Source organism: Peromyscus californicus, unplaced genomic scaffold, assembly GCF_007827085.1.
Source record: "Peromyscus californicus insignis strain IS unplaced genomic scaffold, ASM782708v3 Scaffold_18__1_contigs__length_77618521, whole genome shotgun sequence".
Lineage (NCBI taxonomy): Eukaryota > Metazoa > Chordata > Mammalia > Rodentia > Cricetidae > Peromyscus > Peromyscus californicus.
Window position 1 is genome coordinate 62122418 of NW_026294480.1, and position 13411 is coordinate 62135828.

General features: G+C 40.4%; 1 protein-coding gene across 6 annotated transcripts in view; it reads right to left on the minus strand.

Annotated features, from left to right (window-relative positions):
* Ssbp2 (single stranded DNA binding protein 2) overlaps positions 1–13411 on the minus strand; it is a 266155-nt gene that overhangs the window by 34598 nt on the left and 218146 nt on the right. For 4 of the 6 annotated variants that reach the window (XM_052743609.1, XM_052743611.1, XM_052743608.1 and 1 more), the window contains 3 exons: positions 6955–7021; positions 6228–6298; positions 1151–1242 (listed from right to left, as the gene is read on the minus strand). In XM_052743609.1, coding sequence (XP_052599569.1) covers positions 1151–1242; positions 6228–6298; positions 6955–7021 — 230 coding nt within the window. The remainder of the gene's footprint in view (positions 1–1150; positions 1243–6227; positions 6299–6954; positions 7022–13411) is intronic. The other 2 variants (XM_052743612.1, XM_052743610.1) reach the window with 1 other exon arrangement.

Here is a 13411-nt window from a genome sequence, read left to right on the forward strand (position 1 = left end):
AAGTACAAAATACCATTCAACCCTCTGGAACAACTGTTAATAAAGGGTGAGCCTGTGAGGAGTTCAAGAGCCAGACTTCATGTCTATCCGTTTTTATTTCAAAGGCAAAAAAGACGTTATAGAACAATTTGACCTACTTTTCTCCCTGTTCTGTTAGTTTTGAGTCTGGCTGGTATCCACTTATTAACCTATTTTCAGTTTTAGTAAAAATTGCATCCTATGAAAATGGTTTCAGAAGCTTAAAAAATCCTGCATACATCAAAAGAGCTTATTTCACAGTATGTCTTCATGCCACTGAATGACAGAGAGTTGTTTCATTTAATACGTAAGAAGCTAAAAACAGGCAGATGGGAAGTAAAGTCGAGGAGCCTCAAGCCCACACGGAACACAGTAATCACTTCTGATGAGCTTCCTTTAGGCCCCATCACCCTGGTGATCCTCTGGTGAGTTCATAAACGTCATTAGCAAGATCTAGTGTATACATGCCTTCAAGTGAAGGTTGGAGAATGCAAAATAAATAAAAAATTCCTTAGCAAATTGCATTGCAACATAAACAAACTACTCTTTTTGGACTGGAAAGGTCATTCCAGTAATACCAACATCTTCAGTTTATTCCTTATCCAGTTACATCTTGAGTTTTCAAAGAGAACCAATCCTGTACTATGTAGTTCTTTAACACAGGATAGCACCACAGAGAAGTCTTTTGTGTTGAAAGTGGTCCCAATAATGCAAACGTAGACATATGTTTATGAGACTAACTCACAGTCAGCTCCCACAAAGAACTTATCAACATGACTAAGAATTCTCATTTATCATCTTCTGTAGAGTTAGTACATGGTTCTGGTATCTGCATCTCTTCATAGTGTTATATAGATTTCATATGAAATCTATACATAGTTATTAAAAAGAAACAGACTTAGAAGTTGTGAATTTATGGTACCTAAAATGCAAAAAGAATTTGAAAGTTGCATGGAAAGAAGAAAAACATGATAGTAAGTCATGAAAATGAAGTAAGAAATTGCACTCATGTTTAGTTCATTTTCATACAGTAAAGACATTGAGGTACTTAAATTGCTTTACAAATTCGTGTAATTTCAGAAGAGAGAAAACAGAATACTTCACTAAACAGAGTAATAAGCATTTTGCTTACATGTTCATTGCAGGCATTCCAGGGCCACCTAAAGCATTCAGTGGGGGTCTCATTGCACCTCCATAGTTCTGTAATGATAACCAAGGGTCAGACTACCACAAAACAAAAAAACAAAACCAAAGAGGAGGGGGGAAAGAAAGGAGAGCAGGTTAATGACTTCCCTACGTAACTCCTGACTGGATAAGGCCTGTGTAATTCATTCTCTGAAGGGTCCACTCTGGTATTTTTGCTTCTATTTTAACAACTACTTTGGTTCATGCCATTTAAAAATTCTATGAATATGGACAATCATTGGATCATGTTAAATGATCAAGATATGATCAAAATTATAACATTTAGCATATCTTTTACTAATTACCTAATATCTATACATTACTTTTTCAAATAAACATTTTATAAGTCCAAAATTCTGTTTTTAGATAAACTATTAATTCAACAGGTTTGAAATTATTAGATAAGAACAATTACATGAAGTCTGAAAAGTAACTGAACAGGTAAACCCAGCCCCAAAATGCTGACTACAAGCATCTATTCATAGACAAAGAGATCCAACATGGGCATGTGCTATTATAACACTCAAACTACATGAGAACTAAAGCATACTGAAAATATGCATGCATGAATTATGTGACTCAGTGAACCTCAGGCAATACCTACTGTGTGCATTAAAGGAGATGAAAGCAGTTTAATGCTTTAGTATGCATATCTTATTAGCTTACTAGTTGACAATAAGGGTCAAAGGTTGCTGTGGGATGTTCTGTATGTTAAATGTGTTGCTCTGATTGGTTAATAAATAAAACACTGATTGGCCAGTAGCCAGACAGGAAGTATAGGTAGGACAAGGAGAGAGGAGAGTTTGGGAACAGGAAGGCTGAGGCAGAGAGACACTGCCAGCCGCCACCATGACAAGCAAGATATAAGGTACTGGTAAGCCACAAGCCACGTGGCAACTTATAGATAATAGAAATGGATTAATTTAAGATATAAGAACTAGATAACAAGAAGCCTGCTGTGGCCATACAGTTTGTAAGCAATATAAGTCTTTGTGTGTTTACTTGGTTGGGTCTGAGCAGCTGCGGGACTGGCAGGTGAGAGAGATTTGTCCTGACTGTGGGCCAGGCAGGACTGGAGAAAACTCTAGCTACAAAAGGTTACTTTCTGATTATCATGTTAATACACTGGGCACTGTCAATGACTTTCACATTTAGTTTTCTGATGCTCATCTCTCTCCTCTCCAGTCTTGTATTCCAGGTACGTTGCTGGTTCCTTTGCTTTGTTCACTCTTTAAATGTTACTTTTCCCCACATTTTAGCTACAGCATCATTTTCAATAAATATACATTCATGGGTAATCTTATCCGCTACAATCTGTTCAAACACTGCTTACACACTAGGGCTCTGAATCTATTTTACCATGTGTCTCTGTGTGCCTGAATTACGCTGAACTCCACAGTGGCAGGCTCTGCCTGGCTGCCATCTCGTGCTCGGCACATAGAAATCATCGTCCTCTGCTTGTGCTTAAGTTCTCTATAGTCTCTCCTCCTTTAGTACGAGCATCACCCACCACATAACAAGCCATGCGAGGAATTCCTAGAAGTTCCTGGATATCCTTTCTTTTTTAAACATTTCCTCTCTGATCAACTGCCGGGGCTGTTGGTTGCAGCAGCAAAAGCTCCCGCACGGCGTTCTACTTCCTAATGTGAAGACGACTGCACCATCTTAATTGGTTTCTGTTCTACTCCATCTTGATCCCAATTTATTCTGTGGACTTCCTCGAGCAAGGTTTTTTCTAAACCACAGTATTACCCATGCCAGTTAAAAGATATGACCCAGATTACCCGTTAAATAAGCCTAAACTCCTGAATATGTTCCCATAAAGTTAATCCCAGGCCAGCCCCAGCCTATGCTTTCTGCCTTCATTTCTACATTTTTGAACTTCTTCTCCCAGTTATATTTCTAGCCTACTGGACTTTTCCAAATTAAAGAAACTGCACTTTCATAGCCATGTTGTCTCATCTACAGGAACACTTGGAGGAGGTGTTAAGAGGACGAGGAAATGAATCAATGAGAAAGGTCTGTTAATCTAGACAGAACGACATACTTGGTAAGAGAAATCCCCAGCCACTTGCTACTGTCATTGTTGATTCACTTTCACTTTAAGGAAATATTTACACTCAGGTGTGTGAGCTGTAGGAGAATCATTCTAGCCACATAAGTCATCAGGTGAAATGGCAGCCACCTGTCTTCATCTTTGGGTGAAGCATGGGAGTAGTAGGGGTAGTAATCAGCAAGGGATTTCAGAGCCAAAAGTCATGGAAATGAAAACTATACATGGTAAAGGAAGGCAGAGATTCTTTCTGGGACAGCTGGCCACTTTTCTACTTATTTGTGAGTTTTAGAGAATCTAATAGTCCATGGATGTCCCTCAGAGCTCTGGGCACAGAAAGGCATTAGCTTGGGTCTCTACTGCCATAGCATTACGGCTTCTTTAACACACTGCCTTTGGGAGCCAGGGGCTCTCCACAGAGTCTGGTTGGCCCTGGGCTTGCAATCCTCCTGGCCCAGCCTTTGGAGTTCAGGGATTACAGGTGTGTACCACAGCAGCCACTCCTTCACATGGGCCAACAATTCTTTTAACCTTATTTTCCTTACCTGCACAGCAATAACATTAATTTCCATGTAGACTTTTCACAGGACAAAATGAAATATAAACTATCAGAGTGCTTAATGAATTAAAATATGGCACTTGCTACTGAAAACCTGCAGCTATTTTAATTCTTTTTCAAGGATGTTAATAAAATGTAATGAGCCCCCTTTGCTCCACTCCCATGTAGCCTCAACTCCAAAGCATCACTTCTCTGTTCATGTGATGACCCGCTGAGTTATTATATAAGGGCTCCATATTTTGTTTTCTAGGCGTTTAGTATTGGATAATAACTTTTCTAAATGCAGCCGCATTTTCTGCTCAGCAATATGCACCCTGAAGACAGAAATCCTATTTTATTAATCTTTTTATACTCAATGGTCAAGTAAGATGTCTGATACACAGTAGGCCTTCAATAAATGATGAGCTAATTAAACTGAATTGTCACAGAAAGTGAGGGATTATCCAGTATAATACATGATTTACAGATATAAAATATTTTCATTTTGTGACTAATATTCCCAATCACAAAGAACTCAGGAAGAAAAGAAAGAAAGAAAAAAAAGGCTTTCCACGTGGCTCAACAAAGGCAGAACGGGATGAGCTCATAGAGAATCTCCGAACCTTAGCACTGGTGGCCACTGTCTATTCCTTCTGGGCTCATCTCTTAGTGCTGGTGGCCACTGTCTATTCCTTCTGGGCTAAACTATTAGAGCTGGTGGTCACTGTCTATTCCATCTGGGCTAATCTCTTAGCACTGGTGGCCACTGTCTATTCCATCTGGGCTCATCTCTTAGAGCTGGTGGCCACTGTCTATTCCATCCGGGCGAATCTGTCTTCCAATGTAATGTGCCTCACAAAAAGGTGTTCAGACTCTGTCTGCTAGGAAACTTTAAAACGTCTTTCCTTGATTGGACTGTTTAATTATTAGGAAGTTTTATCCTACAGTAAGTTGAATTCTACAGTTTAGCTGTATTTAAATACATGGAATCAGTTTATTTTCTATATGCGAGCTATACATTCTCATCTCCCATTCATCCACCCCAACTACCTGATTTTTAGAGGCTATTTCCATGAGTCCCAAGAGATTTGCTTTTTTTTTTTTAAAGAAACAGGTTAGCTAAGTGACTATCACAAAAATAAAGAGAAAACAATTTCAAACATTGTATCAGAAGACTTTTTTTTTCCTCTGATGAAATAAATAATTTTGCTTTTCTGTTTAAAGTATATTGGTACTAATTTAAAAATCACTTGTGGTTGCTGTCCTTAGATTGAAAACATATTATAAATATGCCTTGACTTGGGGTAAGAGTTTATGTCTTCACCCATACAATACACATTAACCACATGGTCACTCTGTTCTGTCTGCACTTGCTCAACACACAGTCCTCAAGAACCATTATGCTAAGTATATTTCTTTGTTTCAGCTTAAGTTGTTACCAGAAATGACTATCTCATTTTATTACACATGCCTTAAGGTAAAAAAACTCAGAAGTGGTATTTATGGAAAAATTAGGGAGACTGGTCAATGGCACAGGCCTTTAGTCCTAGCACTCTGGGGATTCAGAGGCAGGAGGATTTCTGAGTTCAAGGTCAGTCTGGTCTACAGAATGATTTCCAGGTCAGCTAAGGCTACACAGTGAAACCTTCTCTCAAGCAAAACAAGCATGCATGTATATTTTGTCTGTGCATAAAGCTACAAACACCATTCCAGAGCCTGTTTCTACAATACAGGTACAGAGACAGGACAGTTTACCCTCGGGTGGCAGCTATGTGGTAAAATGTCTGTTGTAGGAATTGTTTTCATCATCTTTCAGGAAATGAAGCTTATCTTTTTTGATGCACATATTTCATATGAAAGGTGATACGTGTGACTATGTAATGAGATTCCTGCCATTCCAAATGATTTTACTTAAACTTTCTGTCCTATCCATTCATGAGCATGGCTCTTGCTTTTGTTTAAATGCATGATCTTTATAATAAATTTTCATCAATTCCTTTTGTGTGGTGTAACTTTTATGGTTATTGTGGGTGTTTCTGGTTTCTGAGGTAAATTTATACCAAGATACTTTATTTCCTTCATACTAACAGAAATAGATATAAAAGATACTGCTAATACAAAGAGAAAAAAATACACTACAATCTGGCTTTGCAGAGGAAGTATTCACACTAACATAATAAACAGTGACTAAAAGTCACCACAAGAGTTTAGTAGCCAGAAGTAAGTTTTTATTATCTCTCATAATTTTTATAATATAAAATATAGTTATTTATAACATGAAGCACAGAACCTAGTGTACTTTTAGTTTCAGAATTTCATAGTGAGATCTACATGTCCACTGCAGTCAGCCCCCGAGGTCTGTCAATACTCCAGAAAACCACGACCCCTCATCAGGAGGCGCAGCCACCCACGGCTCTCAGGCTGAATATTTACCTGCGGTCCTAAGGGCACCATTCCTCTCGGGGGAGTCATTCTCTGCATTGGTCCACCCATATTTGGATGTCCTAAAGGAAGTATGACGAGATTAGCAATGGATCAGCTATGAGCACCATGACACCAGTTCCCTCCTTGTGGTAGAACCATGCCATATCCGAGCATGGCCGCCAACGTGTTTCGACTTTTGTAACCACAATTTCCAGCTCTGGCTATCAGCTATCCCACACCCTCTATTGCTTTCTTGGCTGAAACTTTCTTCCTTCTCTGTGTTGAATTACTTCTCTCACAGCCTTTGATCTTTCCTTAGGGCAGTATTTCCTGCACTACAGCCTTCGCTGTCCATGGTCCCTAAGTATCTCCAAGGAAGGACGAGGTTACTGGGACCCTTGAACTAATGAAGTCAGGTGTCACTTTGTCCTCTTCCCGTCTATCAACACTAAGTCCTCTATCTGAAAAGGGCGGAGGAACTGATAAATGTGTTATCATTTAACTTCCTATGTGTCCGAAGCCATAGACAGACTTTAGACGTTTTAATAGTCCGTCTCCATGTCAGCGTCTCTAACCTGCTATTGTGCATACTTGAGAATTAGCCGGAAGTGGAAACCATTTAGTCATGTTGCTGTGGAAATGCATCTGGTAAGACGATGGAGTATTTACACCAGTGAAGCTCTTCTCAGAGACCCCCTCACTGGCCCGGGCCTCAGTTTCACCCTCCTTTAATCACCTTGTTGTCGGGTCGGGTCCATTCCACTGGGGAGTAACGGCTGACTTCCCGGGACACCGCCAAGTGCCTAGCAATTAGTAAAACAGAAATGAAAAGCAATAGTGTAAATATTTATGAAACGTGCGCTTTAAACATTCCCTTTTAAGTTTCTACAACTACAAATGCATTTGAATCTCTCTTAAGATCTTTCAGTTTCTCATTCATTTTATAAACTTCATCCTTGTACATCCTAAATGTAATTTCTTTTTGTTGTAAAAGAAATTCTGTTTGGGGCCAGGCGGTGGTGGCACACGCCTTTAATCACAGCAATGGGAGGCGGGGCAGGCAAAGAATCTGAGTTTGAGGCCATCTCGGTCTACAGAGTGAGTTCCAGTACAGCCAGGGCTACACAGTCAAACCCTGTCAAAAGAGAGAGAGAGAGAGAGAGAGAGAGAGAGAGAGAGAGAGAGAGAGAGAGAGAGAGAGAGAGAGAGAAGAAATTGTTTTATCCAATCTTGTACATAAATATTGTGGAAATAAGTCTACAATAAGCCATCCTATTTCTTCTTAGTAGTTTAATGGCATCTTCAAAATGTAATTTAATAGGGATACTGAAATACCTTTCTATAAAGATCTTCTAGTTTAACTTAAATTGGAAAATCTTATCAAATTAAATATTCAAATATTTTTAAAAAGAAATCTAACAACTGTGCACCCAGATTTGGCCAGTTGCCTTAGCTGTTATCATGGCATGTAGCAAGAGCTCTAGTTTCTTTTTTGTTGAATTCTTGGATTTTGTTGTTGTTGCTTGCAAGTCCACCACTATACACTTACTGCTCAGTCTGTACAGTGTTACTTGTATGTATGATTTCAGACAAGTATTAGATAACCAGTTGGTGTGCTCTTCTCCTCTTAAGAACCCATATGTGGCCACTGCTGACATCTTTATGAGTCTGTTTTGGGATCACTTCCTTACAGAATTCTTGGAACAAACCTTACAATTGCATAACTTCAGGAACATATGAAGCATTCTCGTATATCCCAACCCAGAGTCCTCAGAGGCCAACATTAACTTCTGTCCTACCATGCCCCCCACCCCCGCCCATCATAAATTATCTTCTGGATCTCTTGAGAGAAAGTGCCTCACCATCCTACTATTTCAAGTCAGGAAATAGCCTGATACAGCAGCACCTCCACGCCACACAGCTAACGTAAGTCTTGTCATTTCTCTTATTTCTTTCTGGTACAGGACATCATGGAGCATGAGCTGCCTTGAGCTGCCATGACTCTGCTTTTCTAAGCAGAAACAACTCCCGTCTTTCCTCTCCATGCCAACCCTTCTCTGTCAGCCCTCACTGGCTGTAAGGAGAATAAACTGTGTATTTTACAGGGTGACTCTGGTATTCTTTTCATGACCTGGACTCAGGTCATGTCTTCTAAACATGAAGGAGTATCACAGAGAAGCTTTGATGCTCTTCTCTGTGTACCACATCTGAGGGTACAGGATGCCCACTCACCCACTACTGACCATCCTAAGCTTCATCATCTGATGGTGTTGGTACCTGTCAGATTTCTGTATTATAAAGCCATCATCCCCACCCCCTGAAACTGATGATTTTTATTATCAGAACTATTCTAATATTGTTAACATCCCATTCCTTACACTCCTTTGTTAGCTTTACCACTAATCCCCAACCACTGAGAAGATTGCCATATGGAGATACTCCATGCCCATCATTGCCTCTATGTTTCCTGGCTGACATTTAATGCAAGAAACCCATATTTACTTATTTACTACTCATGGGTCCTATTTTATTCAATGGGTTATAATCCTTCAATTATCTATTCCTTTTTGTATGTGTATAGTATACATGTGTATGTGCTTATGTGTATGTGGGGTTGGAGGTTGATACCAGGTGTATTCAAATGCTTTCCACCTTATTTTTTGAGACAAGAATCTTTGCTGAAACTAGAGGTCCCCAGTTACATTGACTTGGGATGGCCATGAGCCCCAGTGATCACCTGGCTCTCTCTCCCAGCACTAGGATTATAGGGGCATTCTGCTATGCCTGCATCTTATGTGGATGCTGGATTTGAGTTCAGGTTTTGAGTATTTTTAACTTTCTGCCATAAAACTCTCCAGGTGCACACTGCTCTTTACTTTGGCCTAACTCTTGGAGCAGCCCCTTCTTAAAGGATCTTGATTCTTTTGATAAGCACAGCACTTAAGCATCATGATCTGGGCAACTGGTCTTGTTTCTTGGGTGTAATATCTTTAGACACTTGTAGTGACCAGTGAGCTTGAAAAAAATCTATACAGGTGAATAATAAATTCATATGCTGTATATACATGCACATCAGATTCACTGCATATTACATTCAATACTCAAGTTCAAATCTGCTGCTACCGTGGGATTATTTTTGCCTCCTATGTAGGCTTGTCAGTATTTTATCCAACAGTAGGAAGTGTGGCCTTTACTACCTTCAATGTATTTTCTTCTGTAACTCCTAAGTGTATTTCTTTGCCCAGCATAACTCATCTTCCAAACACACTTCCAGCTACTGCAGAGTGGCTCTGGTGCAGCCCCAGGGCATCCTTGTGTAGATGGAAGATACTGACAGCAACATCAATAAAAACTACGTAATACAAACACTTAACAGACTCAACAATACACTTCTGAATGAAGTGTGGGTCATTAAAGAACTCTGAGAGGAAATTAAAAATTCTTACAGTCAGATGACAGTACAATAAATACATCATCCTTTGATACACAGCCAAGGCAGCCCTAAGAGAAAGTTTATAGATATAGGGGCTTGTATTACAAAACTAGAGACATCTCAAATAAACAACCTAATGATGTATTCAAAATTATAGAAAAATAAGAAGTCAATCTCAAACCTGGCAGTTAGAAAGAAATAAAAATTAAGACAAAAATTAATGAAATAAAGATTAAAAGAGCACACAAAATCAATCAAAGAGTCAGTTCTTTGAAAAAGTTAGTAATATTGACAAACCCTTAGCTAAACTGGCAAAAAGAAAGAGGAAAAAGACCCATGTTAAGGCTACATGTAACAAACCCATAACCAGTATTATACCAAAATCAAAAGTTGCTGATATTATTTCCCCTGAAGACAGGAACAAGACGAGGATGCCCACTTCTACTTTTATTCAATACAGTGCTCTCTGCCTTAGCTATGGGATTAAACTAGAAAAAGACACACAGGAACAAAAATAAGGAAGAAATGTGTTACACTAGCCCCATCTACACATAAAAGACCCTAAAGAATCATCTAGAAAGCTTTAAGATCTAAGAAACATTTTAAGTAAAGTTTTAGAACACAAAAAAATCAATAAACAAAATGAATTACTCTTTGCATATATGGACAATAAACTCCCAGAGAAAGAAATTAGAAAAAATCTTATTCATAATAGCTCCCAAAAAAGTAGCTAAAATAAACCTAAGCAAGGTTGTAAAAGACCTCTACACTGAAAAGTCCACCATCATTAAAAAATGACAGAAAAGAAAATACTAGATGATGTAAATAATCTCTGTGTTCCTGATCATCAAATATTAGGAATTAATGTCATGAAAATAGCTACACTACTGAAAGTGGTCAACAGATTGAATGTAATTCCCATCAGGATTCTGATGTCATTCTTCACAGAGCTGTAATAAAACAATCCAAGAATTCATATAGAACCATATAGAAATAGGCCATATTTCTGGTAAGTTTTATGTCAACTCAACATGTCATTTGGGAAGAGGGAACTTCAATTGAGAAAATGCCTCCACCAGCCTGGCCCATCAACAAGCCTGTGAGGATTAATTTCTTAATTGATGACTCATATTGGTGGTTCCAGCTCACTGGAGACAGTTCCACCCCTGCGAAGATGCTGGTCGTAGCTCTAAGAAAGCAGCCTGAGCAACCCACGAGGAGACCAAGATGTCAGCAGCACTCCCATAGCTTCTGCTTTGGTTTCTGCCTCCGGATTCCTGCCTTGTGTTCCCACCCTGACTTCTCTAGAGGTTGGAGTGTAAGCAGTAAGGTGAAATATACCCTTCCCTCCACCAAATTGCTTTAGGTCATAGTGTTTTATCATGACAGAAGCCCCAACTAAAACAAAATTGGCAGACTTGACCATGTATTTTTGGGAAGATTGTGCTGGAAATGCCACTGAGTGCTCAGAGCTCAGTGGACCATTTTGTGGGAGCATGGAAGATACAGAAACCAAAACAATACAGATGATGGAGACCTAGCTTGTGATGTTTCACAGGAAATACAGAGTCTAATCAGGCTATCTGAGTGATATTTTAAATGAAGGATACGTGGTTCTGGTCAGCTAGGAATCAAGAACTGACTTTGATTACCAAGACACTTTGCTTTGTGTGGACAATCAATACTGGTTATCTGGAACTGATAAATTAGCAATGATTAGGAAGCGACCAGCATCACTGAGGTAAGATCTTCTGGGAAGTGGTTCCTTAGGATCAGTATACAGAAGCTGTGGCCCAGAGCTGGCCAAGGCTGTATCTTGTACCAGCAGCTAAACTTGATAATGTGTAAGAGCTTCCCAGCTGGCACTTGTTTTGAAGGTATGAAGAGGGGCTGGGCCTTGGCACTGTATGGCAGGGCTGGCCTTTAGGAGAGGCTACCAGTGAAGGTACAGTCTCAGTTTCAAGAGAAGCCACATGATTAAAGGGCTTACGGAGATATGGAGGCTTGAAGTAATGTGGCAGGTCAGAGTCCCTGAGGAGAGGCCATCAGAGGTTACTAGTGAATTGGCAGCCCGAATGCAATGGAGACCCCAACATTTTGGAGATGTCAGTATCACAGGGCAACTACCAAAGACAGCAGCCACTGCTGAGTGGTTCCGGCCTGAATTTAGAAGATAAGCTATGTGTGCTAACAATGGCAGAGCTGGAGAAATGGAGGGAGTCCTTTAATGGAGCCCAAAACACTGTGAGTGCGGAGCGCTAGAAGTCAGACACTGAACTTTTTATACTGTTGCACTTTGGCTTTGTCTGCTTTGGTCTGATTGCGACTGTACCCTGGTTCTTCCACCAGCAATGGAGGAGTGTTCCCCTTGCTCCACATCCTCTCCACCATGAGCTGTCACTTGTGTTTTTAGTCTCAGCTATTCTGACAGATATAAGATGAAATCTCAGAGCTGTTTTGATTTGTGTATCAACATGGTGGTTTCTCAGAAAACTGGGAATCAATCTACCACAAGACCCAGCTATACCACTCTTGGGCATATACTCAAAGGATGCTCAATCATACCACCAGGACACTTGCTCAACTATGTTCATAGCAGCTTTATTTGTAATAGCCAGAACCTGGAAACAACCTAGATGTCCCTCAACCAAGGAATGGATAAAGAAAATGTGGTACACATACACAATGGAGTACTACTCAGCCATTGAAAACAATGACATCAGGAAATCTGAAGGCAAATGGATGGAACTAGAAAAAAATCATCCTGAGTGAGGTAACCCAGACCCAGAAAGACAAACATAGTATGTACTCACTCCTAAGTAGATATTAGCTGTAAAATAAAGGATAACTATACTACAATCTACAGACCCAGAGAGACTAGGTAACAAGAAAGGATCAAGGTTGGGGGGGACACCTGGATCCCTCTGGAAGGGGAAATAGAAGAGATTTCATGAGTGGATGGCAGGTAGGTGGGAATGGGAACATGAGCGATCAGGTTGGAGTGGGGTGGGGTGGGAGAGAGTACTGAAAGAAACTACTGGAAAGGGGGGGCATTTTGGGGTCAGGCAAAAACGTGGCACAAGGGAATCTCTCAGGAATCTACAAGGAATACCCTAGCTAAGACTCCTAGCAATAATGGATACGTAGCCTGAACTGGCCACCTTCTGTGACGAGATTGGTACCTAGTCCAATTGTCATTAGAGAGGCTTCATCCAGTAACTGATGGAAACAGATACAGACTCACAGCCAAACATTAGGCAGAGTTTGGGGAACCCTGCAGAAGAGAGGGAGAAAGGATTGTAGTAGCAAGAGGGGTTAAGGACACCACAAGAAAACTCACAGAATCAACTAACCTGGGCTCAGGGGCTCAGAGACTGAACTGACTAGGAAGCCTGCATGGAACTGACCTAGGCGCTCTGCATACACGTTACAGTTGTGTAGCCTGGTCCTCTTGTGGGACTCCTAACTGTGGGAACAGGGGTTGTCGCTGACCCTTTGACAGGCTCTGGGACCGTACTCCTCATACTGGGTCACCTTGCCCAGCCTAATACATGGGGAGGTGCTTAGTCTTATTGAAACTGGATATGACCTGCTTTGTTGATATCCACGGGAGGCCTGCCCTTTCCTGAACAGAAACGGAGGAGGAGTGGACTGAGGGATTGGTGGAGCGACTAGGAGGACTGGAGGGAGGGGAGACTGCGGCCAGGATGTAAAATAAATAAATAAAAATGTAAAAATGCAGTGAATCAAAATCCAGGCA